Source organism: Elephantulus edwardii, unplaced genomic scaffold (assembly GCF_000299155.1).
Source record: "Elephantulus edwardii isolate Elephantulus edwardi_28Jun2011 unplaced genomic scaffold, EleEdw1.0 scaffold00267, whole genome shotgun sequence".
NCBI classification, from domain to species: domain Eukaryota; kingdom Metazoa; phylum Chordata; class Mammalia; order Macroscelidea; family Macroscelididae; genus Elephantulus; species Elephantulus edwardii.
This window is the reverse complement of record NW_006400017.1, coordinates 616,333-644,064: the sequence shown is the minus strand read 5'-3', so window position 1 is coordinate 644,064 and position 27,732 is coordinate 616,333. Positions and strand designations below refer to the sequence as shown.

The following is a 27,732-nucleotide window of genomic DNA, read 5'->3' as shown; positions in this document are numbered from 1 at the left end:
GATGGCACACAGCAGTAATAACAACAACGATAGTTACAATGGAAACATTATATTGTATTTTTATAAATGCAAGAGTTTTTACTACGATTCTGAAAACTACTATTCATCTCTTGTTTTTTGTAAATAAATGTTTTAGAACAGCCACACCCGTTTGTTTATTGATCTTTTGTAGATACTTTGACCTAACAGTGGCAGAGTTGAATAGTCACAACAGAGACTGAAATATTTACTGTCTAGTGAAGTTTGCCAACCCTGGGTTTATTTATATCAACATTGGCCCAAGTAAATGTAAAATTATAATCCTCAGCAAGGAAAGCTGTTAGATCCAGGATGGCTCTGAACCAGAAGTCATTGAAAGACTCACTTCACAGTTTGGGCTTCATGATCTGAGTGGGGAGATGAGGCCCTTTCCTTTCTCAGTGGTCTTGGCTGAGCAAAGGAGTAGGTGATCAGTAGGTAGTGGACAGACAGGCATCCAAGATCTAGGAAACGAACGGACAGTGGTTTTCCACTAGCCCTCCTTCATCCAGTGTAGTTGTGGACTTTCTTTTTCAGTCATTCACTTGTACATTTGTCCTTCAAGTGTTTTGGACTGATGGTGGGAGTACAAGCCAATTTTCAATGGAGGTTGTTGACTTGTGGAGAACATATGCGTTACTGGAATGCTACCTTCTCAAGTCTGTTTAACCACATGATTTCTGTTTGTCTCTAGAAAGTGACCTTTAAGGCAGGTCCTCGACTCCAGTTCCTCTTTCACTCTGACAGCAGTAACAATGAATGGGGCTACAAATTCACAGTCACCGCCTATGGGCTGCCGGATGTTGCCGTGTCCTGGGGACTGGATTTGCAACTTCTTGTCTCCCGACTGATGGGACGCCTTGCTTCACAGTGTATGGGGCTCAAGTCTGCTCATCGTAAGTCCACACGCCTGCTGCTTCCTGTCGAGGGACAGGGTTCATGCTTCATTTATGTCGGGAGTAGGCATGGTGTGTCACCATGTCATGACATCAGCGGAGGTATCAATAATGTTCTCTTCTCAGTCTGTTTACACTAAACCAGAATAAAGTGTCACCTGACACCGTTGTCATAAAGTGTCGTGATTCAGACTTTGGAGCTCATCACACAAAGTTCACTCAAATGGGAATTCTGTGGATTCCCATGTCTGTAGAGGACAAGTTATGGAGGCAACTATTGTTTAACAGCATTGCCATATATTTTTTACAAGAGAACTTAGGTGTACTCCAACCAGAAAGCAGAAATGTAGAATAAATTAATTGTATATTGTTTAAAAATACGAATAGTTACATAGAAGTATATGTGAAGAGAGCTCTGGTGACTTTGTGGCAAGTAGCTGCACTGCAATCCCAGAGGTGTACCGTTCAAATCCACCAGCTGCTCTGCTGGAGAAGGAGGGGCAATCTCCTTCTGTACGAGTCAGATCTGATTTGATGGTTGTTGTTGTTAAGTGCCATCGAGTCGCAGACGACTCATAGCGACCCTATGAAGGAGAGTCCTCAATGCTTGGGTATCTTTCATCCTCTCTCCAGGTTCATAGGGTTTCCAGAAGCAAGACATTACAGAAGTGGATGCCACTTCTGCTTCCAAGCTTGTTTTAATCGGGGAACTTCACCCCACTCTCTGTCCACATTGAGTAACCAGCCATTAACGTATTTGACACATCAGTGTCACAGTGTTCAGCCTCACAGCAACCACAAGTTACCGCTGTACAGCAACTTGTACACCAGGGCTACACGACCTAGAGGAATGTCTGAGCAAAAACAGTGAAAGCAATTTGATGATACACACACAAAATAAATATTTTTTTTTTAAAAAAAAAAAGGAAGTAGCTGCACTGCAATTCCAGAGGTGTGTGGTTCAAATCTACCAGACGCTCTGCTGAAGGAGGAGGAACAATCGCCTCCTGTACCAGTCAGATCTGATTTGACGGTACACACATTAAAAAAAAAAAAAAAAATTAAAAAAAGGAAGTATATGTGAACACATGTAAATTTGTAGATGTAAATTTTGTCTTGATTTGTTCAGCTTAGTTATTAAATTCATCCAGAAACAAGAATTACAGAATATCACTTACTATTACATTTTATTTCTATACCATTTTCTTGAGGTTTTGTGAGTAAGAAAGTAAAACAGAAAAATTATACAATGGGTCATTAAAAAAACAAAAATAAAATTATATATAATCCTACACTCAAATAATTGTTATTTACGTTTTGTTATATTTCTACCTAGCTGGTTTGGTGGGGTTTTTATCCTGTGCCGATTTATAAACATATTATCGTGGATGTTTCATTATTATTTTTTACAAAAAATAAGTTAACAGATTTGTAAACATTTTCCTGTAATTAAATATTTCCAAATGGACTCCCTGGGTGTGGCTGGTATTATTCTGCTTTCAGCTCATCAAACAGGTTAGTTATTTCCAAAGCACCTTGAAACTGAAGCTGTTTTATAGTCTTTTGGGACTGACTGACTGGGATTTGGCTTGTAAGGGCTTTGTGTGTGTGAAGTATTAGAATTACATTTCATTTAATATGAGTGAGCTTTCTTTAGTAATACCCAGGGTTTTTAGTCTTTTTTATTTTCCTTCCCCTCGTTGACACAAAGATTCTCAGTGTATTCAGAGGGGAAAAATAAAATTTTAATAAGCTTTCTTTTCTTTCCAGAGTTAGGAAGTAATATGGCAGTACCTCAGGCAAAAATGGGATTAGTCCTAAACTCTCCCTTGTGGAAACCTGTCTTCAGTCATCAGATCTGTCCAGAGTTGGAATTGGAAGCACACAGGCCCACTCACCCATGCCAGGATCATAAGGAGGTAATTGCTCTTCTGTTTGGTGCATGAAATATTTCCTGGTGTTTAATACTTTAGATTATGAACATTTCTGTTTTTATCTTGTTGCCCTCACTCTACCATTTGCTCCTTGTTCATTTGACAATGCTCACTGTGTACCATAGTGACCAGTGCATAATAGGAGTCTAAATGACTCTTCAGGGAAATATCCTAAGAGTTCCCTAAGTCTCTCTTGATGACATTATCAAACAAACAAGTTGAGTGTCCTGGGTCAAACTTGAGAGTAAATAATTTATGCTATGCCTTGTTCTCCATAGAACTGTAGCTCCTGATTTAGAAGTATAATATTTTTAAAACTGAACCAGTCTGCCCACATTCTGTATTTCTCATCTCCCCTTCCTTCTGTCTCTGTTCTTGTATGACTTTTCCTTCCTGCCCCGCCCCTTCTTGTCCTGCCCCCTCTAAATTACTCAGTAGTTAATATCTGGAACCAGTGGTTCTTCTTTAGCTTCTTTCCTCCTAAATTTGACTCCTCAGACCTTCTCTTTTGATTCCACAGCAGCTTACGATCTTCTCTTCCATCTAACCACTCTGCCTGCCTTCTCTATTGACCTCTTTTTTTTCCCTCCTTCTTTACCAGGTAGGCTTTATTTATTCAGGGCTTGCGCCTTGCCTTTCCCCAACCCCACTAAGCCTTCCTCCTCTGTCCTCTCTTCTGCTGTCACCTCTGTGTGAATACTTCCTAAATATCCATTTCTAGCTATGGTTCTTCTCTTGGCTCTAGTCATGCTATCTCCTTCTCTCCTTCCAATGGCCTGACTTCGTTCAACTCAGAAATGCGAAACCAGTGTCTCCCTGACAGCTCTGCTACTACTGTTGTCACTGTTGTTTCCCCGGGTGTCAAGCCGCTCCAGGTCCTCTAGCATTGCCTTCAGCCCCGCATGTTCTTGTTCTTCTGACCCAGTCAACTGCCAGCTCTATGAATTCTTCGCTGTTACATTCATCTCTTTCTGTTTTCTCTCTCCATCTTTATCCAGGCCCTCATCTTGCATCTGCATTATCACAGTGGTACCTACCAAGTTTTTAAATCACTGCATTACCTTGTGATCCCACTGCCAAGCACCATTAATGGCTCCCTGTTGCCCACAGGGTGAAGTGTAAACTCCTCAGTGTGACAGTCAAGGCTCTCTGCAGTCTCCCTTCACCTTACTATCTGACTCTAGTTCCCACCACTCCCCAGCTGAGACTTCAGGCCAGGTCAGTTTCCTCCGCTGTCCTTCCTGAATCTTAACCTCTGCTAGTGGTTGTGTTCTTGCCCATCCTTCAGGATCCAACCCAGACTCTATCCTCCAGGAGACTTTTCTTAATTACTTTAATCTTAGAGAAATTCTCTCTGAATTCTTAGCATTCAGTGTTCCTTTTAGGCACTTGGCACTTAAAATCTTTAGCTTTATAGTAGTGCTAGTATTAATACTTTTAATATTTTGTTTATGTTTACCTTTTCTCCCCCACAATCTATTTAGGTGTCTGGTCTCCCCTAAATAGATTTAAGCTTCCTGAGAGTATGCACTGTGTTTTATACTGTGCTTTGGCCTATTATGTGATTAGTAATTCTTCTTTTTCTTGAAAGACATCTTAAATGTGATTCTTCTTTTCTGTCCTCAGGTTAAGAACATTCCTGACAATCCCTGCCGCGATTTTCTTCTTGATTTTGCACAGTCAGATCCTGCTCAGAACTTCTGTGGGCCATATTCAGAACTTTTCAAAGGACTCATACAGGCATGTAGAAAGCAGGCCCCAAAGACAGATATAGTTGCTGGTTCTACTATTGATCAAGCTGTGAACGCCACCTTTGCCGCTCTGGTATATCGCACTCCAGACTTATATGAGAAGCTACGAAAATATGGTAACTTAAATTAGAAGGATTGTTTTTGATCTGAAGGCTAATTGCTTAGTTTTAGGAAAGTCTATCCTAAGTGGAAATTTTCAGATATGTGTTTCTCCAACTAGCTGTTACTTTTTTTGCTGATCATAAGCAAATTGTTGCTGGCAGCCTTGAGTTTTCTAATTAATAGATAATTTGTCTTTATCCATAACTGTCATGGAAAACTACCAAGAAGGTTACTAGAAAGAAAGCTTAGCTTGGGTTCTAGTTCCAACTCAGAAATTCAGTAATTGCAGCGTCAGGTCAAAACAGCCTTTGCAGACCTCAGTTTCCTTATCTGTAAAATTGGCTCAGAGTTGGTATGTGCTGGCATTCTAAGATATTCTGGTTAAAGCCTCAAGTGTTGAGGTCACAGGAAGTGTGTCTTGCATCTCTCTCAGAGTTCCCGAACTCATAGCAGCCCTGTGTGCACGGAATGAAGCCCCGCCTTGTCCTGGCCCTCCTCACCATCATTGCTGGATTTGAGCCCATTGTTGCTTTCTCATTGAAATCTGTCTTCTTTTTCATTGACACTCTACTTTCCCAAGCATGATCATTATCATTTTCCCCAAAACTAGTCCCTCCTGAAAATGTGTCATGAGCATTTTCCCATAGCAATACTTTTAAAAAAAAAAAAAGCCAAAACCTCACTTTTAGTCGCTGCATTAAGAATATCTCCATTTCTTGTTTTTATTTAATTTTTTTATTATTATTAATTTCAGTGAAAATTTACAGAGACTTTGGATTTCCCTTCATTCATTGTTGTACTTTTCTCCCTGCCCACCCAGTACACTCTTTGAAAAGTAAAAGAAGAATTCTTTTGTTGTTATACAATCCCTCCCCCCAGGTCCACTCCACTATGCAGCCTTCGTTCTGGACTCCTGTCATGACAATAATACCTAATCACATATCCCTTTTAAACAGTTTTTTCCCTCATATGTTTCAATGCCGTTTACATTTTTTATCCCATCTTTCTCAGTCTTCCCCCAACCCCAATGTCAGTCCTGTTTTATCTCCATTTCAAAACTTGTGACATTTATTTCCTGAAATTGGAATTGCAATCACTGTTCCTGGCAGTAGTTTTCCAATAATTTAAACACTTTTACAGGGAATTGGGATACCTTATAGAGTTTTTTCCTGAGTATTAAAAGAATAGAAAATGAATAAGTCTCAATTTCCAAATAAAACATAGAGAAATTGCTGGTAGCTTTAGAAACCATAAAGAGATAAGACAGTAAGGAAAAATTACTTTGAGATAACACAAAGAACCTGTTACAAGTTTATGGCTTAATTGATTTCCTTACTCCCCTGCCCTCCCACCCCCAAAGCCTTTTTTAACCATCTTTACTTTGGCAGTGTCAGGGGGAAATGGTATTTCTAGACTTTAGGAGATTTTGAAGATTTCTATGTGTTTAATGTCAGTGTAGTGAATTGTATTAACTGAATGGAATCTTTTTGTCCCTCTTTCCCTAGTAAACAGTGGGGGCAAGACAGCCCTGAGTGAGGAGTTTGCACAGGTGTACTCCTTGGCTGATGGGATTAGAATATGGATGGTAAGATTTTTATGTATTTTGGGTTTTCTCACATGAAATCAAGAACTCTACTCAAGAATATAATTTGAGGAATACTATCTTTGTAACCATAGTTCAGTGACAAGCATAGGTGTAGAATAGTTTAGGACATAAAATGATAAAAGGATGAGGATTGAGAATGTTTAAGGAGCCCTGGAGGTATGGTAGTTTGAGTGTTGGCTTGCAGACCTAAAGGTCGGCAACTCGGGCTCACCCACTACTCCATGGCAGAATCACTACGGGTTGGAATCAGCACCGTGGCAGTGGTTTGATTTTTTTTTTCTTAGAATGTTTAGAGTAAACAAGACTCATTGAGCCATTTTTTACATCCTTTAGTAGCCAAAAGGCCCCTTTGTGGAACCCTTGGACCTTAAGTAACAGTATTGCCTTGAAGACTGGGAACTTTGGACAGTTATGTAGGGGTGAGGTCACCTCACTCTGCAGTTCAGAAAACTAACTCTAGGGAACTCTGGTGGCCTAGTGGCAAGAAGCTGCACTGCAATCCCAGAGGTACATGGTTCAAATCTACCAGATGCTCTGCTGGAGAAGGAGGGGCAATCTCCTCCTGTACCAATCAGATCCGATTTGGTGGTGTGCGCACAAAAAAAATAATAAAATTTTTTTTTAAAACCCCCAAACTGGCGAGCTCTGGTGGCCTAGTGGCAAGAAGGTATACTGCAATCCCAGAGGTGCACGGTTCAAATCCACCAGATGCTCTGCTGGAGAAGGAGGGACAATCTCCTCCTGTACCAGTCAGATCTGATCTGACAGTACACACACATACACACACATACAAAATAAAAAAAATTTTTAAAAAAACCCCAAAACTAGCTCTGTGGTGGTGTTTGGAACAGTAACAAACCAGAATACTCTAGGGTCCACTGGTAGGAGAATGGATGAAAATAATGTGTGTTTTTATAATAGAACGATATTATTACAATGAAAATGACAGACTACTTATCAACAGCCTGCGTTATACAGATAATACAGCCTTGCATGCTGAAATTGAGGAGAACTTGAAATACTTGGTACAGAAGGTCAAAGACAGCTTTCATTATGGAGTGCATATCAACATCAAGAAGACAAAAATTCTCAACACTGGACCAATAAGTAGCATCATAATAGATGAAAAAGATTGAAATTGTCAACAATTTCATCTTATGTGGATCCACACCACCACCCTTGATCAAGAGTGAGGAGTTACTTACATTAACATATTACATTGAACAAGTCTGTGATTAGGGACCTCTCCAAATTATTGCCCATTTAAAGACTAAAGTGCACCTGACCCAGGTCATGGTCTTTGCAGTCACTTGCTATGTATCTGAGAACAGGACAGTGAATAAGGATGACTGAAGAGGAATTGATGTCTTCGAGTTATGGTGCTGGAAAAGAATAAATATCCCATGGACTTACAAACGAACCAACAGAAATGTCTAGGAGAAGGTATAGCCAGAATGCTCCTTAGAGGCATGGAATGCAAAACTTTGTCTCAGGTACTTTGGGCTTGTTAGGAGGAAAGGCTGTTCCTTGTAAAGAGACATTATTCCTGGAAAGGTGAAGAGCCAGCGAAAGAGAGGAAGTCTCAGTTGGATAGACATAGTGATTGTAGCAATGGGCTCAAGTGTGTCAGAGATGAGGAGGACAGCACAGGCTAGGACAGAGTTCAGATCTGTTGTTCATAGGGTCTTTGTGACTCACCTAACAGTGACATATCAGCATGGATATAAAAAAGCCCACAACAGTTAAATGGCAGGAGAGTGTATAAATATGAAACTACTTATGTGTCATATTTATTGTATATATTTATGATAGAAGCAAACCAAATCTATGTCACATATATTTGTTACATAGTAAAACTACACCGAAACCAAAACAATCGACTGCCATTGAGTTGATTCTGACTCATAGCAACAAACTTCCAATATGACATCGATATTAGTCTTCATATATGTTTTAAGGATTGTATAATTGGGAGGGGGAAAAAATCTTTACATGACTGAGTAGTGGGGTAGATGGTAACACTGAAAGCAGGAGATTTAGTGTGTTCGTTGAGATTTGGATGACTTAATATTTAGACGATAAACTAATCAGACTTTGTGATGATGTGAGTAGTAAGCAGGAGGGAGAGATTTAGGGCATTTCCTAGTTTCCTAGCTTGGGGAACTTGGTGGGTGGCAGAAACACTAGCCAAGATAGAAAAAATGGTCTTGGACTGGGAGTGGAGAGGCCAATTCAGTTTGGGTCATACTGAGTTTGAAGATGTCTAGGTTAACAGTAAGACACGTTTTAGGTTCACTTCAATCTTAGTGTGAGATAGACTGCCAGCAGTTGGACAAACTGCCACCTTTGTTCTTTTCAAGACCTTGGCCTTGGTGCATCACATTTGGCATTCTGCCTGTCAATGCTGTGGTCGTTGCCTACACTGGTACTTGGAACACTTCTCTGCCTGGAAGTCTCAGCATCACACGGAGGTGTTCCCTCATCCACAGTAGACTAGAGATCACATTTGGGGCCATTGTCCACAGCACACTGGGGGTGTGACCCTAGTCAGATCTCTAGACCTCAGCTACTTGATCCATATTTGGTAGCTATAGATAAGGGCACCCCTCAAGCACCACTGTTCCAAGATTATTTTAATAAGGTCATACATATAAACCTCTCCCAAATAACATAGAGTTGAAAGAAAGTTAGGTTTGCAAATATTCCTGTAGGATCTTTAAAACCTGGATGACTCCTTCCTAGTCCAGTCCTCTGTCCTCAGCAGCTGGACAAGAACTATCATATTCTCTATGATCTAAGGTTCTATGCTTTTGAGGTAGTTTGCTGCCCTTGTGTCTGTTAAAATGTAATTATATGGTTCAAATCTTCTCCCAGTTAGAGATGAAGCAGAAGTCCTTGATGGGGCTGGGCAACGAGACAGAAGAAAAACAGGATTCAGAAGCCAGCGAGACAAACCCTGAAAACTTGTGTGAGTGTACTAGTTAAACTCTCTTCACTTGGCCGTCTTTCCGTTTCAAGACCATAAAACCATGACCCATCTTTCATATCAAGTTAGCTGAAGTAATGTTAAGTTATGGAGAATAAAACGAGTACTAAATGTAGTTTCCAAGACACAATGACTGCAGCAATGGGCTCAAGTGTGTCAGAGATGGTGAGGATGGCACAGGATAGGACAGGGTTCAGATCTGTTTGTCATAGGGTCCCTGTGAGTTGTACTCAACTCGAGAACCCCTAACAACAACTGTATCATAAGTAGAGAAAATGCCAGACAGGAATAATGGTTTATCCAGTTGTTTACATCAAGTAAAACATACTTCTAATTCTCTTGGAATACATTAAGTGATTTTTGAGCTATATATATCTTGTTTTCTACAATGTTCACACTGATTTTTTAAATGAAATTAAGGAATTATTATTAATTTTTTTCAGTATGATGATAACACATTATTGGTTATATCCTTACTTTAAAAATCCTATGTTTGTGAGTTTTTATTTTTAGAAAACTATGTTTTTACAGAAATATACTGATGCTTTTACAGATAAAATGTCTGCAGTTTGCATGAAAATAACTTGAGATGAGAATCAGTAAGTCAGTGGAGTGTAAATGAAACAAGAATGGATAGGAGTGGATAATTTTGGATGTTGCATAGTGGGGACATGAAGGAGACCTTATTTAATTTTTTTTAATTACCTTTCTTGTTTTCTTTGTGTTTAGCAAAAGAGTGTATTCAGAAGAGTCTTCTGTTACTAAGATTTTTGCCCGTGGCTGTAAATTCAAAAGAAAGTTGTAACAAGTTGGTGACTGCAGATGAAACCGATTCTCTCCAGCCACTTGACAGACGCCAGAGGACAAGCTCTGTGGTGGAAGAGCACTTCCAAGCATCAGCATCCCCCACAGAAGCAGCTCCCGCCACCGCGGCAGTTGACAGGAGGCCTGGCCTAGACGTCCAGCCGAAGTTGATGCCCAGTAGTAGCCCTTCCGCTTCTGAGGGGTCCTCATCCTCTGCTGCAGCCGAAGAGCCCTCATCACCCTCCACACCCACGCGACGGCCTCCCTTCACCCGAGGGCGACTCCGGCTGCTCTCCTTCAGATCCATGGAGGAGGCCAAACCAGTGCCTACAATAAAAGAGAAGTATCCTGTGCTGAGAGATGTCATGGACTTCATCAAGGACCAGTCACTGTCACATGAGAGGTGAGCCGGGGTCCTCTCCCTTCCATCACTTTCTTTTTTTCCTAGCTATGGAAACCCATCAAGTTAAAATAAGCTAGAGATTAGTAAATAATACTTTCATGAAAAACTTGATGTTTTTTTCTTTAAGGATGTTTTTCTTTAAGATTTGTCCATACTGTGACATAAATTATATGTTAGTATTGTACTATATGTTAGAATAAAAAAAGACTCATTTCTTATAGCCAACTATAGCTTGCAAGTTAATTTTAACTCAGGGAGAATTTTAGATTTGATATTTTCTGGCAAAATATCCACAAGTATTGCATGTTTAATTTAGTGAAGAATTTCCTGTTCCCAAAATTAAAGCTTCATCCCTTGTAGGGAAGTGAAAATATCAAGGTTTTTCTTTTTCATTTATGTACTTAATCTATTTAATATGATTCCTGGCTTCTGGATAGTTTGTGCGAACATATTTGTAATTCTGCTGAGTAATGACTACGGTAGTAACTCTCCTACTGCGGTCAGAGTTCCCATCCAGAGCAACTCTCCACAGCGGTATTTTATCTTTCTTCCTGACAATTCCTGGTGGGTTTGAACTGTTGACCTTTCAGTTAACAGCCTGATGTCTTATATGTGTTATGCCACTGGGGCCTTTGTATTTGTATACTTATTAAATGATAGCTCTAGTGGCCTAGTGGTAAGAATCTGCATTGCAATCCTGAAGGCACACAGTTCAAATCCACCAGCTGTTCTGCGGGAGAAGGATGGGCAGTCTCCTCCCTTGTGATTAACTGTCTCTGAAAACCTGCTGGAGGGTCAGCTATGGGTTGGTTCTGACTTCTGCAGCATACAACAACAATACACCATAACATTATTACCTTTTTATTAATAAGCATCAGAATTTGAGCTAATAGGTTTTCTGCCCCAGTTTGAGAGTTTTCTGCATGTTCCTGACTTGAGCTCTATCTGCAGTGTTTTAAAGGTTCTTTCCTTAAAGAAAGTCCAAGCGCAGAGCATCCTTGAAGTGCTGAGGATAATCCAACATTGTGCTGAATCCCTTGGACAGCCTCATTGCTTCCATCCACCTTTTATACTTTTCCTGTTAGAACTCCTCGCCTGCCAGAAAGAGTTTACCAAGTGAGTACAGATCACAGGTCTACAGTGAAAACAAGCTGAAGTTGTTTAGAGAAATCCTGTTTGCCGCCTCTTAGAACTCATTCGCTCCCATGAGAGAAGGTGGGGTTATTTCTGTTTAGATTAATTCATAATTGCAAAAAGGAACTGGACACATCTTTTACATGGATGTTGAGGTCACCAGTGTGACAGGTGTCAACACAGAAAAGACAGTGAGTTGATGAAGTTGTCAGTGAAGGGTGGGGTGAGTGAGAGAAAGGCAGAGCAAAGCCATTTGTGAAAATGTACTAAACACAGTATTTGGCCTTCATTCAGTTAAGTGGTGGAGAAAAAGGGTAGATTTTATACTAGCAAAGAAAAATCATTTTTGTCTCCCTACCTCTGTAGGGAGCACTCTTTACCTAGTTAAATGAACTCATTTGAACGTTCTGTTATTTTCTAAAGGTATCATTCTTGGGATTCCTTAAGACCCTGTGCAGCTTTGTCCAGCTTGGTGCTGCTGGGCTCTTTTCAATGTAAGCAGTAATGATTATTGTAATGATGTGCTTGCAATTGAGTAAGTCTTTAATTTCCTTTGTTTCTAGTTATTTTGGACACTTGGAAGGCTGTGGTACAGAACTACACAAAGAAATTCGAGAAACTTACTATCAACTTGTTCTGTTTTTGGTCAGAGCTGTTAAAGGATTTAGTAGCATAAATGACAGGTACTGGGTGGCTTTTTTATCTCTAGAGAAAAAAAATATTTTTACTTCTTTCTGATTACAAAAGAAATACAAGTTCTGTTGAAAATAGAGAAAAGCAAAAAGAATGTAGTAAAAAAATAACTTATTATCTAGAGCTGTTATTATCTTACTGGTACATTTTCTCCTGCTCTTTTTCTTTATAGTACATATATATATTCTTTTAAGGGGATGAGTCAGGTCTTCATCTAATCTGTAACTTCGTATATTTAGCCTCTATTCTGCTTTTTATGTATCATACATAATTCATTACATTTTAGAATTTTGTTTTATAGCCATTCTCTAGCCTTAGTAAGATGATTTAGGTATAAATAAAATGGGTTTTTTAATGTATATTTAAGTTGCATGTCCTGGCTACCTTTGTGGCTGGCCTTGATCCTGCTGGGTATCATAAGATGGTTTTTACTATTCAGTCCATAAAATGCTCACTGTGTTTTTCCTGATAGGATTGTTGTTTTTGCTGTTATTGTTGTTGTTAGGTGCCATAGAGTCATAGATGACTCATAGCAACCCTGTAAACAAAAGACCTGAACACTTGTATAACTTTCATCGTTTTGCCATGTTCATAGAGTTTCTGAGGGCAAGCTATTTTAGAAGTGGATGCCACTCTCGCTTCCAGGCTTTTTTAATCAGGGAGCTCCACCAAACACTGTCCACCATGGGTAACCATTATCACATTTGACACATCAGTATCACAGTGTTTAGCATCACAGCAACCATGAGTTACCTCTGTACAGCACATGGACAGACCAGGGCTATACCACTTAGAAGAATGTTTGACAAAAAACAATTAAAACCAGGCCTGACGGCTGCAGATTAAAATCACCCACCTTTGTCTTGGTAGCATACCTAACAGGGTAGAAACTTTTTTTTATACCTTTCAGAATTTGCTTGCTTAAGCTGTCCTATGAAGGAGGGAGGTTCTGTATAGAGTATGAGAAACTCGAAAGGAAATTAAAGGAATTTTAACCAGAAATCTGATGTTCTCTTTTGATTCCTAATTGCGAACAAACCAGCTCACCACTTGGTGGTCTTTCTTTTGTGCCTGTTGATAATGGGCAGCCTGGCTAATTGTCACTTTGCGGTGTGTTTAGATCCTTGCTGCCTGCCTTATCCTGTGTTCAGACTGCACTGCTTCATCTCCTGGATATGGGTTGGGAACCCAATGATCTTTCCTTCTTTGTCGATATTCAGTTACCAGATCTCCTAATGAGCATGTCACAAGAAAACATAAGCATCCATGATAGTGTGATCAGGTGAGCGTTCCATCTCACATGCTGAATTCCCAAGTAGATTATGAAATGCAGGGACCATAGTGGGAGAAGTGGAAGTGCAGACTCTGGAGCTAGACCATCTGTGGAATATCTGAACATTGCTCCATACATACTGACTGTGCAGTCTTAAGCTCTCTGTGCCTCAGCTTCCTCATCTTTAAAGGAGATAATAATGGTACTGCCTCAGAGGCTTATTGGAATATAAAATGAGTTATGTTTTTAAATGTGTAGAGCTGTGCCTAGAACATGGTAGTGTGGGGCAAATGGTCAGTGAATGTGCTGTAAATGGTGAGGGTAAAGAACCTTTGCATTTTCTGCAATTCCTAGTATATCACTTGAAAAATCAGAGAATCCTTGTCTGTATTTTTTAGTTACAGTACATGCAAGTGATTTGAGTCTGGTAACTTCTTGTACATTTAAACACTAAAAGTTTGAGAAAAAAATTAACATGGTTGTTTTCTTTTTCATTCCATGAAATGAGCGACTGTCCACCTGTTCTGTTCACTGACTCATAAACCACTTAACGTGTGCAAAAAAGAAAGCAGAGACTGCAAGAAGAAGAATAAGGGTTAAGAGGAGGGAATTGGAAGGAAAGAAATTAATAGAACACTGGGATAAGTTGTATGTTTAAAGAATAGCTGTTCTGGGAACAAGAAATAAAGCGGTCTCCTTATGCACCTAACCTCAGCCATTGTCCACTGTCAGAGGGTGCTGTGGGCAGAGGGAGGACACAGCATGGCGTGAATGGGACCTCAGCAGACTGTCTCCTCACCACTGTCTGGATCTGCATGGTGCAGTCCTTGGGGAAAGGACCATACGTTCTCCTCAAAGCCCTTCAACATCTAACCTAAAGCTATTGCTGAATTGATATAAAATCAATTTATTGGAGTGCTTGAATGAATGAGTATATTTAGTGGTTGGTAAATGTTTTGCATTTGATACTGAGCAAATCCTTCAGTGTTTAAAATTCCAGTTGTTAAAAATTAACTGTAAGGGGAAATTTGGACAGTTTATAGTTTTGACTCTAAAAGAAGTGAGGTTATCTACCTGAAATTCTGTCTTTGAAATGAGGAAACTGATGACCTGGGCTTAGAGCTGGATCAAGGTCTTAGAGAAGCTAGTGTCAAGGCCTGAAGCTGCACATCTGATGCCCTTCTCAGATTGTTTCCGACAGTAGGTGCTGAACACATCAAAATAAAAACTTTGGAAAAACAAGATTGATTTATTTGGCCCAAGTGCCTGGCACATAGTAGATTCACCACTGTGGTTGTCAGTTGGAATTATGCCACATAGACTTAGCCTTCCATGTCATTTTTCACTGGAAGAACCTCTAGTGGTATAAATCTATCAAATACCTGTCAAATCCTGGTGCTTTGAAGAGCAAATGGACTGCGCTAAGCAGGTTTAAAAGTGCCCAGTATATGAGACCCGTAGTACACACAGTCTATTAACCAGCACTTTCCTTGATTATCAGGAGAGGCATGCTTTTCTCTCTTTGTGTCCTTCTTTCAGCCAATGGAGTGAAGAAGATGAGCTTGCTGATGCCAAGCAGAATTCAGAATGGATGGATGAGTGTCAGGATGGCATGTTTGAAGCCTGGTATGAAAAAATAGCCCAGGAAGATCCAAAGAAGCAGAGGAAAGTAAGACCTCTCAGCTAGAGCAATCAGAGTGTCTTGGTAGGAATTTGGAAAGGAGTGTGTGTGCCTGGGGGTGTGCTGAAAGTTTTAGGGGCCGCAAGAGGGCCCTGGTGGCATTTAGTACCTTAGTGAGTTGGCTGTCACCAAGCGTGGTGATCTTTAACCAGCATGGCTCTGAATCCTGACTTGTCCACACTCAACAAATCCCTCCCCTGGAAGTGGACTCCAGGTAACTTGTCTGATGTATCAGATTAGTTTCCAGTTTACTGATTGACAGTGAAAAAGAAAATTCCTCAAGGGCCTGGACTCTGGTGTCCTAGGCAGAGCAACATGAGAAGTCACATTTTAATCAGGTTTCCCAGTAAACATGAAATTAACCCCATATGTACAGAGAGTTGCATGATTCAAATGTCTGAAGGCATCAGGTTCAGAGCCTGCCACATCCACCTCTACATTAGATGTTCTGCCCGCCACTGGCGACAGATTCACGTGTTTTCCCAGTCTCGAGTGCCTGCTGTGTGCCAACCACTATGTTATATGGCACCTCTGGGTGCATGGATGATACTTTGCCTTTGTGACTAACCCCTTTTTCTCTCCCGTTTGTTAATACCTTACTTGTAGTCATTCTGTAGTTGTAGGGTGACCTCACCTGTTTGCTGTGGTCCACTATGTGGTGACTGCTGACTTATTGACCTCATTCCCAGGCCCTAAAAAGAAACCGTACTTTAGCTTCTGAGTACTTTCCTATAAAACAATCTGCTTGCTATGAAATATTAGCCCTCCTCTCTGTCCAGAGGATATTCTTTCAGGTGCTTCTTTGTAGTGTTTCCTGTATCTGGGAACTCGATACTTTCCCAGCAGAGCAAATCAGAGGTGTATGCTGTTCCTCAACACTCTTCCTCACTCACCGCCAAGTCCAGTTAGTCACTCCTCACTGCTCCTTCCCTACTACCCCTCAACTCCGCCTGCTTTCCCAGCCCTGCTGACTGCCTCAGGCCCAGCCTGTCCTGTCATGAGGTTATTTCAACAGCTCCCATCATGGCAGCCTCCTGGCCTCTGACTTTGCTCTCCTCAGTCCGTTTGCCACTCTACAATTATAGGAACTTTCAAAATACTTCACTCTGATCCTGGGACTCTTGTATTTACCAACAGTTGTCAATGGCCCCTTGGGCTAGTTAGTATTCAAGGCCCTTTGCTGTTGAACATCTTTAACTGGATTTATTTACTCCTCCTCTGTTCTGTATAGTCTCTGTACTGAATTAATAGCAATTTCATGAGCTCTTGTCTTTCCCCCTCACAAATTCACTCAAACTCATTGTTCCCCACTTGAGGTCTGACTTGAGGTCAGAATTGATTCTTAGCTAACCCTCCTGTTGGGTTTTGAGGCTGTAAATTGCCTAAGAGGAGATTGCCTATCTTCCTCCGTTGGCACCACTGCTGGATTCGAACTACCTGAGTGGGCACAGCCGGGGGGTTAGCAGCGCAACTCCACATGTACTGTACTGCTAGAACGCCTTGCTCTCTCTAGAACTTCTGTTTTTATCTGGCATTCACACAGCCTTCACTCAGTGAATTTGTACTTTTGTCTCAGCCTTAGCTGAGTGGTCTCCTTCAGAAAGCCTCCCCTGACTTTCCTCTCTCCCGTTATTATCCCTCTTGTGTGTCCTCTTTAAACTCCTACATTTGCCCACCGAAGCCCTTCTCCTACAGTGTGCTTAGTCGTCTGTGTGCTCAGGGCATTCCTGACCAGACACTCAGCTCAGTCATCTAATCCTTGCATGTAGACTAGCGCATGGGGCCTCCTAAGTACCCACTGAGTACCTACTGAAGGAATGAATTGATTAATGAACTATGGCCACATTAGAAAAATCTGTTGGTTAATTTATTTCACCTTACAGATGCACATGTTTATTGCTCGTTACTGCGACCTATTGAATGTGGACATTTCCTGTGATGGCTGTGATGAAATCGCCCCCTGGCACCGCTATCGCTGTCTGCAGTGCAGTGACATGGACCTCTGCAAAACCTGCTTCCTCGGTAATCTTCACGGGCTCAGTGCCCCACATTCAGAAGTGACTGTTTCTCTTTCTGAATTTTTTTTTTTAAACTTCCATTGCACAGCCCAGGAACCCTGCTGGTGGGTGCAGTGCTTAAGCACTCAGCCACTAAATGAAAGATCAATGGTTTGAATGTACCAGCTGGTTGACAAACAAAATGCACAATGTACTTCTGTGAAGATTTATAGCCAAGGAAACCCCACGAGGCAGCTCTGTCTTTCTGTATCAGACATGATGCCTTGGCAGTGGTTTTATTGCCTTGTAGTATTCTCTGACTTGTCACAAATCAGCCAGATGAAAAACTCTAGAGCTCTGCTGTCTGACATCTCTTACATCATCCTGTGTACTGGCTTGTAGGCATGTGTTAAACATTCAGAACAGTGAATGTGTGTCTGTACGTGTCTAGGAAACAGTTTTCCTCTGAGTCCATCAGTCTTTATATAAAGCACAATACAACCCCTAAAAAGCAAACTTTAAAAAATGTTCAAAACTTATATGTAGATGCTGAGGTAAAGCAGATCAGCAGTAGTGTACAGTGGGGGTCCTGATGTGCTTGGCCCAGAGGTAAAACACACCATCTTTGTCCTGGAAACCTTTACAGGGAAACTGGCATATCCACCAAATGGGTATTCAAGTGTGTGTCCAATTACAAGGGAATTTTGTAGTTTATTTCTGGAAGTATTCAGTAATATAAATCACTCGCAGTGTGTGTAGGAAAGAGATACATGCAGGGAAGACTTATGGAAGAGGTGAGATATGTCTCTGAACCATAGGGATATGGTCTCTGACCAACCATTGATAGTTCTCTGGGAAAAGTTAGAACTTGATGACGTAAAGAAAACCTTGAGAGGGTTAACCATTAGGAGGTCCACAAACACCCAATTCAAAGGTATGAGCATCATGGTATATGTATCTAGGCGTCCTCGACACGTAGCTGGGTAATACAGTCAGATGGATGGGAGGCAGATTGAAGGACCCTGGGGTGATGTTAGACTAAAGAATTTGAACTTCTGTCTCCAGACACTGGAAAAGGATTTTCACATGTGGTATTAATATGATCAGAACTGTGCTAGAGAGGGGCTACTTAGTATATATGAGAGTATCCTTTAGGAAATTATAGTAATCATGAAGGGATCAATGCCTGGATTATGTGATAGTGGGAATGGGAATGGATTAGACTTGAGGAATGCAAGGAGGGTCTGTGGCAGGAGGAAATTAGAGACTCCTTTGAGACAAGCATTCTCTTTCACTCACCAGGTCTGGGATTATGGCATCTGTTTTCATCTGTAATTCTGGACTAAGAAAAATCAACTTTAGTGACTCTTGAATATCTGACTTTAAGAATTACTTCATCGAGCGGGGCAGTGGGCAAAAAGATGGGAGGGGGGAAGAATTACTTCATCATTATTGGGTCACTTTATTTTAGTGAAATATGAAACTACCATACTCATGACTTAATACATTTTCTAGACTTTTCTCCATTCCTCCTCTCTCCCTTAACAATTGTCTAGCACCTCAATGCATTGAAAAACAAAAATGAAAAACCCTCCTACCCCACAGTCTGTTCTCACTCATAGTGGTCCTCGGGTTTCCAAAGCTGTATGCCTTTCTTCCGTGGAGCAGCTGGTCACTTTGAACTGCCAACCTTTCACTTAGTAGCCACATTCTTTAACTATGAGGCCACCAAAACTGCACCAATAGGTGCTAAGTATTTTTCAGAGAAGGAGTATGAGAGACAGCTCACATACTGGCATGTGGGTTTCATTCTTCCATACCGGTCATAACAGGAATTGGTTATTTGATTTGGTTATTAGTTTGTTGCTCTGCAAAGGGTCAATATCCCTGTGCCCTTTCTGGAGCAATTCTTTGCTCTCATAAGCTCAGAGCCACCTAGCAGTGTGCCCTGCTGTTCTGAGGGAGCCCTGCTCTGGCCCTGCTGTGCAGAGGGAGCCCTGCTGTGGCCCTGCTGCCCAGAGGGAACCATGCCTGTGGCTCTGCTGTACTGAGCTGCAAATGGGGCTGGATTTGGAGGCTAGTCTCTTTAGGAACCCTTTGCTTTCACCCACCTCATGCTGCTATTTCTTTCTCCCAGGTGGAGTGAAGCCTGAGGGCCATGGGGATGACCATGAAATGGTAAACATGGAGTTTGCCTGTGACCACTGCCAAGGTCTGATCATAGGCAGGAGGATGAATTGCAATGTGTGTGACGACTTTGATCTTTGCTATGGATGCTATGCAGCAAAGAAATACTCATATGGGTACGTCTTTGATGGCCTGTTGCCCTGTAGCCTTTTCTGCCTCTATTGTTTTGCTTTTTACTTTAAAAAAATACCAAAACAACTTTTTATTAAAAAAAAATTCAAACATATTAAAGTACAAAGTGACTAGTACAACAAATTCCCATATGCCCATTACCCACATTCAGCAATTTTGAAGGGTTTACTATCCTTGCTTAGTTTAAGTTTAGTTTATTTCTTTTTCTTTATTAAAATATTTTCAAACAAATGCCAGACCTCCCATCATTTCTTTCCTATATGCTGCTTTTGTATCTCTTAAAAATTACAGGCATTTTCTTATGTAGCCAGAATGCTATTATCACACCTTCCATCGTTCACAGCAAAGAAGACTTACTTAACCTCATTTCTATAGATAGTCTTCTGGGAGTTATGTGGAATCCTGAGTGATGTGTATAGCGTTTGTATTTGCCCATTTTTCTGAGATGAAGTGCTTCTCTTTAAATTTTCAGCAGATTCTGTGATTCTGAGAGGTCAGAACCCACAGCCTTACATGAGACATGTCTGGATATCACCATGCATGTGTTCCTCTCAGACCCTCTTCTCTTTTTTGAAATCTCACCAAGGCTGAATGGTCTTAAAATGGTCTTCCCTTGCAGCCATTTGCCCACCCACAGCATCACAGCCCACCCGATGGTGACCATTCGGATCAGCGACCGGCAGCGACTCATCCAGCCCTACATCCATAATTACTCCTGGCTGCTCTTTGCTGCCCTGGCACTCTACAGTGCCCACCTGGCTAGTACCGAGGACGTGGATGGGGAGAAGCTGGACCCTCAGGCCCACAGCAGCGCCATCACCCTGCGGAGCCAGTGCACGCAGCTCATCGGGGACTGCCTGATGAAGGCGCACCAGGGAAAAGGTTTCTCATGCATAGAAATCACCCCAGCCCTTGGTGCTTGTCAGGGAAAGCTCACAACACGCTCTACCTAAATCAAACCAGAACAAAATACTGCCCTCGAGTCGGTTCATGCTCATGGCAGCCCTTTAAAACAGAGCAGAACTGCTCTGTAGGTTTCTGAGGCTTAAACCTTTACAGAAGCAGATTGGCTGCCTCACCTCTCTCACATGGAGACATGACCTTTGTGGTTAGCAGCCTCATGTTTAACCCTGATCACTGCCAGGCCCCTGTGCTTCACGTCAGAGCTCCAGCTCATCGCTGTCCATTTGGGGCCAAGTCATAGCTGACCTTCACTGGATTTTCTGAGGCTGTAAATCGTGTGAGGAGATCATCCCGTCTTTCTCCCTCTGAGATTTGAACCCCTAGAGAAGCATGGCCTTTGGGTTGGCAGCACAACTCCTTGCATGCTGAGCCACCAGAGTGCCCATAAAACAATTTTCTTTACGAAGAGCTGCCTCTGGTGTGGAACTTAATCCTAGAACTCTCAAATGCATTCAAATAGCAGTTGACATCTCTAGGATTTTTATGTGAAGGTATTAAAAATAGTAAATTCAAGCCTTGAGGTGAATTAGATGGAGTGTTTTTCTATTTGAACTTACCGAACTTAAATTTGAAAGTGAAGTCAGACATTTTTTACCTTGAAGAACAAATTCCACACATTTTAGATGAGGGCTATTTACAGGTAAAATAATTTTACTAATAAAATGTCTAAAGGAGTTTTACTCTACTGAGAAATAAAAAAACAAACCATGAGACACCCTGCTGTTGAGTCACTTCTGACTCATGACTTCTCTCTGTTGGGTTTCTGAGGCTGTTAAGTCTCCACCAGAGCAGACTACCTCCTCTTGCTCCCACATGGCAGCTGGTGGATTCATACTGGCGACCTCTTGCTTAGCAACCCAACATGTAACCCAGTAGAAAATAACTTGTATGTTGAACCTCTAAAGTGGCTACATTTTTCTCAGCATTATAGACTCCTTGTCCTAGAAAGCGTGAGAGAAATTAGGCCTGTAGTGCCAGTGGCTAATAAAGTGCTTCAGAGCTATTTTGTTATCTGTATGCCAGTGGGAATTTAGAACTCTAGTTATGTGGTATTACCAAGATTTAATTCTTAGAGTTTTCTGAAATTAACACAAACCATCCTGTTGTGTTTTTGTCTTGTGCCTTTTAGAATTAGGGTTAGATCTCTCGCTGCCTAAACTTTGACCGTCTGAGATCAAGAGCTGACGAGATTTAGAGCGCTGCGGATGTTTAGATTGAGGACTCTCTGGTTTGGTTTGTGTAGAACTCAGTTGGCCTCTTCCATTTAGCTGCAAAATGACTTATTTCATTTATAGGAAAGAACCCCTTCAACCCTTCTCTTTCCTGTCTTTTATATAGGTCTGAAAGCTCTGGCGCTTCTTGGTGTATTGCCAGATGGTGAATCTACCCCAGATCACCAGTCCCTGCCCGGCCCACTGCCCACCTGCACATCAGGGAAGCAGCTGGAGAAGAAGGTTGTCCAGGATGCTGAGGAGCCCCCAGAGGCAGGCCCTTTTGTGCACTGCAATGTAAGTAGCAATTCTTTGTTTGACTGTGTCCAAAGGGAGAACCATCCACATAAGGCAGCGTGTAGAGAGAGGGGTGAAGAGTACAGCCTGCACCCAGGCAGGCTGGGTTCAGATCCCTTCAGTTTACCACATCTCCTTTTTGCCCCTTTTTTAATCTATCACATGAAGATAATAACAATATCTATACCATATAGTTGCTGGAAGGTGCTACATGTTACATATATAGAGTCCATTTTTAAAGTACTGCAAGCAGTGTTCTTCTTAAGTTCCATGTTATGGTATCTGCCTCTACCTGGATTAATAATATTTTGTATCTAAAGTTCCTGAGTGGTACAAATGATTAACCTACCCAAAAGGTCAGTGTTCCATTCTACCTAGAGGCACCTTGGAAGAAGGGCCTGGCAATCTATATCTGAAAAACCATCCTTTGAAAACCTGAAAGAGGCTCCTCTGACTCACATGCATGGGTGAGATGCACTGTCATCTTTAAAATGGCATCATCATTCTTACTCATTTTAAAGAGGCCGTTGGAAGAGATTTGCCCATTGCAGTATGTCATTTGATTTCTTGGCTGCTGCTTGCATATTTGCTGGGTATAGATCAGGTGAGATAGAATCCTTAACAACTTCAGTCCCTTTTCCACTTCACATGATGTTATTTGCTAGGACCAGTAGCGAGAATGGCTGCTTACTTTGTTTTTATAGATACTGCATCATGGAGGCTAGTCTTTGAGCTTCATCACTAAGTGGTCTTCATTTTTTGGAGACAGGCTCAGGCATAGCCCTATTCAGAGGTTCTCTCGTTTAGCAGTATTGCAGGGCATCAGAATATCCCTGGCAGCATTCTTTGTTCTAATCCAGTACTATCATCCTTCTGGTAATTGTAATTCTGTTTTGGAAGGAAACTTAAATGACTGATTTGAGGGTACAGAGGCATGCACTGAAGGATTGGCTCCTTAAGGATTCACAAGTAGAGTATTTAGTAAGAGACTTTTCAGAATTGGGCCTTATGAAGGTTCCTAAACATCCTGGGCCAAATTAGTGCCTAGATTATGAGACATGGTTAATTTCTTAACTAACTTTTGAAAATCCATCACGTATATTCAGGAGTCTGCTCTCACCTTCAAAAACCCAAAATCACACCCACTGTCACTGAGTCAATTCCAACTCCTCGTGATTTTGTAGGACATAGTAGAACTACCCTCATAGGTTTCCAGGCCAAAGAGAGCGTTATAGAAGCAGGCTCTAGACTGTCATGAAATGAAACTTTTTGGTTTTGATAGCTGACTAATGTTAAAAACAATGTGTTATGATATTAATGGAGTAAACTTTTGTTTAAAAGACCTTCATTCTTTTACACCCACTATTGTTCTTAGGGAAAGGAAGCTGCTCATAAGGAAGTCAGACCTGGAGACTGCAACAAGACAAAGAAGGCAGATGACAGCGTATCATTAATGAAGGATCCTTCACGGCAGACCCAGACTTCAGACTCGCCTGCAAATACTAGTGCTCCTTCAGGACCTCCTGGTAAAAGCGTCTTTCCTTAACCATTTTTATCTTACACACACACTCACAGTCTCTCTGCTGTTTGGTGCACTCAAGTCAAAATTGACTACAAATAGGCATTTGTGGTTTCTCAGTTGTGTGATGATGGCGCTGATAATGTTTTGAAAGTCTTCTTTCCCTTTTTTTCCTTCTTTCTCACCTTACTTATTTCTTTCTCTCCGTATTTATTAAGTACCTTCTAGGTTCCAAGCACTAGGCGCTGGGGATGAACTGAGACAGAGAATTCCTGCCCACATGGAGCTTATAGTCTAGGGGATTATAGACAAAAATGCAGGCACCTAATTTGAGGCAGAATGTGATTCTACTCAGAAGAGTAAGTAGAGAGGTTATTTGTTTTGCCATATAGATTTTTGTTTGGCCAGTGATGTATCTCAAGTGCCTAGAAATGGTTGTGGAGTTCAGCAGGTCCTCAGTAAATACATGATGAGTAAGTAGAGTGTTAGCAGTGACATTGCTGTTTGTCCAGAACAGATTATATCCACTAAAACCTTCTGAAGGAAGAAATGTAAAAGTCCTTTGCTCTGGGAGAATCAGTCTGCTGTGGGAAAAGGCATTCAAAGTAGAAAGAACATGAGCAAAGGTTCTCTCTGCTCATTCCCAATGAGTTGGAACTACATCGTCGCTGACCCTCCAGTGGGTCTTTGGAGCCTGTAAATCACACAGGAAGAGATTACTCATCTTCTCCTGCAGAGCTACTGGTGGATTCAAACTTCCAGAGAGGCACCACCTTTGTGTTAGCAACGTAACTCCCTACAGACTAAACCACCAGAGCACAGCCTGCAAGGTGGTAAAACACAAGGTACATTCAAGGACAAAGGTGCCTGCGAGGTTACGGGCTCTCAGGTGGACTGAGTACAGTAGCCACAAGGTCAGAGCTGTGTTAGGAGTACTGATGACCATGAAGTAGACATGCTGTGAGCTCAAGAGACTTGAAGCAAACCTCCATTTCCTCCTCACAGCAGGCGCCCAGGGGTTCAGGCTCTTCCCATCTGTGCATTCTGTGAGGGAGGGTGGGCAGGAGTGCCATCAGCCATTCCGCCTGGTTGGTGGGCTGAGCTCATCTCCGCAGTACTTAATGTTCTCAGTTCCACAAACAGCAAATACTCCACTTCAAGCCATCAAAATCCATGCTAGTTTGTTTCTGAGAATTATTATATCCTGGTTTGTTCATTCTCATATTTACTGGGCACCTGCTGTGCTCCAGAAACATTTTCAGGTCCACCTACAAAAACAAAAATCTAGATGACAAAAAAGACAGTAAATGATGAATGAGTTTAGAGTGTTCAAAGGTGGTTAAATGCTGTGAGCACCTGAGAGCAGAGGAGGTGGAGGGAACAAAGGATGATGAGAGACAGTAAAGCAGCAGGATCGTCCGGAAGAAGCCCCTCAGGAAGGGAACACCTGAGCCTTTGTTCAGCAACAGGACTTTGAAAATCCCAGCATCATCTTGGAAGCGGCACAGTTTATGTGCTCCTCTTCTTGCTGCTTTGTGTTCATGTAACCCCAGACAAAACCTGAAATTCTGGTGTTTCACATGCAGATGTTGAAAATTCAGAAGGAGTGTCTCAGAAACCAGTAGAAGAAAAGGTGGTGACTCCAAGCCCTGAGCAGGTGTTCGCTGAGTGCTCCCAGAAGAGGATATTAGGACTCCTGGCAGCCATGTTACCTCCGTTAAAGTCGGTAGGAGAAGTGGGCCTTTTCATTTTGTAAGAAGAGATGGTCTAATGCATTGTTTTTAAAAAGATACTTTCATCTCTGGGAGTACATGTGAGATTATAAGGGAGGGAGGAATAGAGGGGGTCAGGGGGGGGGGGAGAGAGAGAGTGTGTGTGTGTGTGTGTGTCTCACTCTGATATCTTAGTACCTTAGTGGGTAGGAAGTTGTGCTGCCAACCTAAAGGTGGGCAGTTCAAATCCACCAGCAGCTTCATAGGAGAAAGATGGACAGTCTCCTCCCTTGCAATTTATATCCTCTACTAGACGGTCAGCTATGAATCAGTTCTAACTTGATGGGAATGAGTGAAAAAATATATATGTATTTTGAGAGAAGGTTGCTGAACTTCTGAAATTAGGTTGAAGTCGTCGTTGATGCTTCACCTTAGATAATCCAGCATCTCTAAAAACATTGTGCTGTATAGCCACACTTAAGAAATTTACCATTGATGAAATGATGTTGTCTACTATAATATAGAAATATGCATAGGGGAAAGGTTTAGAAGACTAGTAACAGTTCTTACCTCCTGGACTTTGACAGCGTAGAGGAATGGATGGATGGATTATGGAGAGATTTAACTGTTAATGTATTTCTGAGTTATTTAAATTCTTTTACAATGAGGATATAAGAATGAGGGTGAGGATGTCCAGTCAAATTTTTAAGTTTATTTTTCAAGGTAAAAGGAAATTAGTAAGATTCCAGATGAGATTTGAAAAAAGGCCTATTTTCACTTGTGATGATAGCATGGCAATTACTGCAAACCATTGCTTTGGTAAATGTTGATAGTTATAGAAAGGCTTCAGGCCCTTTTTTCATAGGGTCACTATGAGTTGTGCTCAACTCGATGACAATCAACAGCAACAACATTGCACTGTTCTATTTGCAGTAGACCCCTTACAGATAACACTTGAAGGGATAGGGTGTGTTCCTCTGGCAGCACCGGCTGCCTCTTGTACTGAAGCAAATTCATATTCTCTCTCTCTCTCTCTCTCTTTCTCTCCCTCTCTCCCTCTTTCCCTCTCTCCCTCTCTCCCTCTCCCCCTCTCCCCCTCTCCCTCCCGCCCCCTCAGGGTCCCACGGTGCCCCTCATAGACCTGGAGCACGTCCTCCCACTCATGTTCCAGGTCATCATTTCCAACGCAGGCCACCTGAATGAAACGTACCACCTCACACTTGGCCTTCTGGGCCAGTTAATAGTCCGCCTTTTGCCAGCAGAGGTAGATGCTGCCGTGATGAAGGTCCTCTCGGCCAAACACAACCTGTTTGCCTCCGGAGACAGTGCTGTGCCAGATGGCTGGAAGACCACCCACCTGCTCTTCAGCCTGGGAGCTGTGTGCTTGGACAGGTAGCCTTGGTTCTTGCCCAGCCAGCCTTCCCTGACCCTGCCCCATTTGGCGTTTGTTCGTTTTGTAAGGTTGTTGATCTGACCCTGATTAACTTGAGTGGCATAGTGCTGCTGGGTGTCTCTAGTGAGAGGAGAACTGGTTTTATTTGCTGTGCTGTCAGCCCTCAGTAAAGCTGTTCCTAAGAGCATGGGAAATCAGCATGGTCAGTCAGCCAGCTCAGCACTGATAGGGTGAAGCCCAGAGCAATATATGAAGGCCTAGGGGGTTGGAGAAAATGGATATATTTCATCGTCATAGTAGTATAAGCACAGTTCCAAATTTGGAAAGTAGAAAGCTAGGAGGGGGGGAGCACTCTGCTTTGTATCATATTAATACATCAATTTCATATGTTTCCTTCCAAAGAGTTTTCTTGCATGTGAATGTGTGTGTGTGTGTTTGTGAGAGAGAGAGAAAGACTTTTTTTAAACCCAGTTTTAGACTGAGTTTATAGGTACTGGACCCTGATTCCGCCCCCCCCCCCCCCCCCATACCATTTCATGGGCGGCATCATTCTGGTAGTTGCTCAGCTGGCTCGAGTGCTCTTCAGCTGGCCTCAGGGGCTGCTGCAGAGTGCAGAGAGCCCTGACTCCTTGTGTTGGGAGCCGCGTGTACTGCGCCCTAACAGAGCTCTTGCCTTCCAGCCGGGTGGGCTTAGACTGGGCGTGCTCCATGGCCGAGATCCTGCGGTCACTCAACAGCGCCCCACTGTGGCGTGACGTCATCACCACCTTCACTGACCACTGCATCAAACAGCTGCCTTTCCAGCTGAAGCACACCAACATCTTCACCCTGCTGGTTTTGGTCGGCTTCCCTCAGGTACATCAGTCCACCCACCTGTTTGATTTTCCTCACACACATTGAGGCCTCTCTAAGCATGTATGTTTGCAAGGTATGGTTGTGGTTTGTTTTTTGGGGTTTGTGTTTTTTTTTCAGTTTTATAATTTGCTTTTACAGGATGGGTATTTTATGGAACGAGTTGTTCAGATTGTAGTAACAACAGT

The 27,732-nt window shown here is 42.0% G+C and overlaps 1 protein-coding gene across 1 annotated transcript in view; it reads left to right on the top strand.

Annotated features, from left to right (window-relative positions):
• Nucleotides 1-27,732, top strand: part of ZZEF1 (zinc finger, ZZ-type with EF-hand domain 1) — a 135,385-nt gene that overhangs the window by 86,861 nt on the left and 20,792 nt on the right. The window contains exons 24-41 of the mRNA XM_006899757.1: nt 713-914; nt 2,685-2,833; nt 4,475-4,715; nt 6,207-6,286; nt 9,182-9,275; nt 10,023-10,500; nt 11,452-11,616; nt 12,198-12,317; nt 13,448-13,609; nt 15,140-15,269; nt 17,165-17,303; nt 19,416-19,581; nt 20,217-20,479; nt 21,899-22,068; nt 23,444-23,594; nt 25,174-25,313; nt 26,417-26,691; nt 27,373-27,547. Coding sequence (XP_006899819.1) covers nt 713-914; nt 2,685-2,833; nt 4,475-4,715; nt 6,207-6,286; nt 9,182-9,275; nt 10,023-10,500; nt 11,452-11,616; nt 12,198-12,317; nt 13,448-13,609; nt 15,140-15,269; nt 17,165-17,303; nt 19,416-19,581; nt 20,217-20,479; nt 21,899-22,068; nt 23,444-23,594; nt 25,174-25,313; nt 26,417-26,691; nt 27,373-27,547 — 3,300 coding nt within the window. The remainder of the gene's footprint in view (nt 1-712; nt 915-2,684; nt 2,834-4,474; nt 4,716-6,206; nt 6,287-9,181; nt 9,276-10,022; nt 10,501-11,451; nt 11,617-12,197; nt 12,318-13,447; nt 13,610-15,139; nt 15,270-17,164; nt 17,304-19,415; nt 19,582-20,216; nt 20,480-21,898; nt 22,069-23,443; nt 23,595-25,173; nt 25,314-26,416; nt 26,692-27,372; nt 27,548-27,732) is intronic.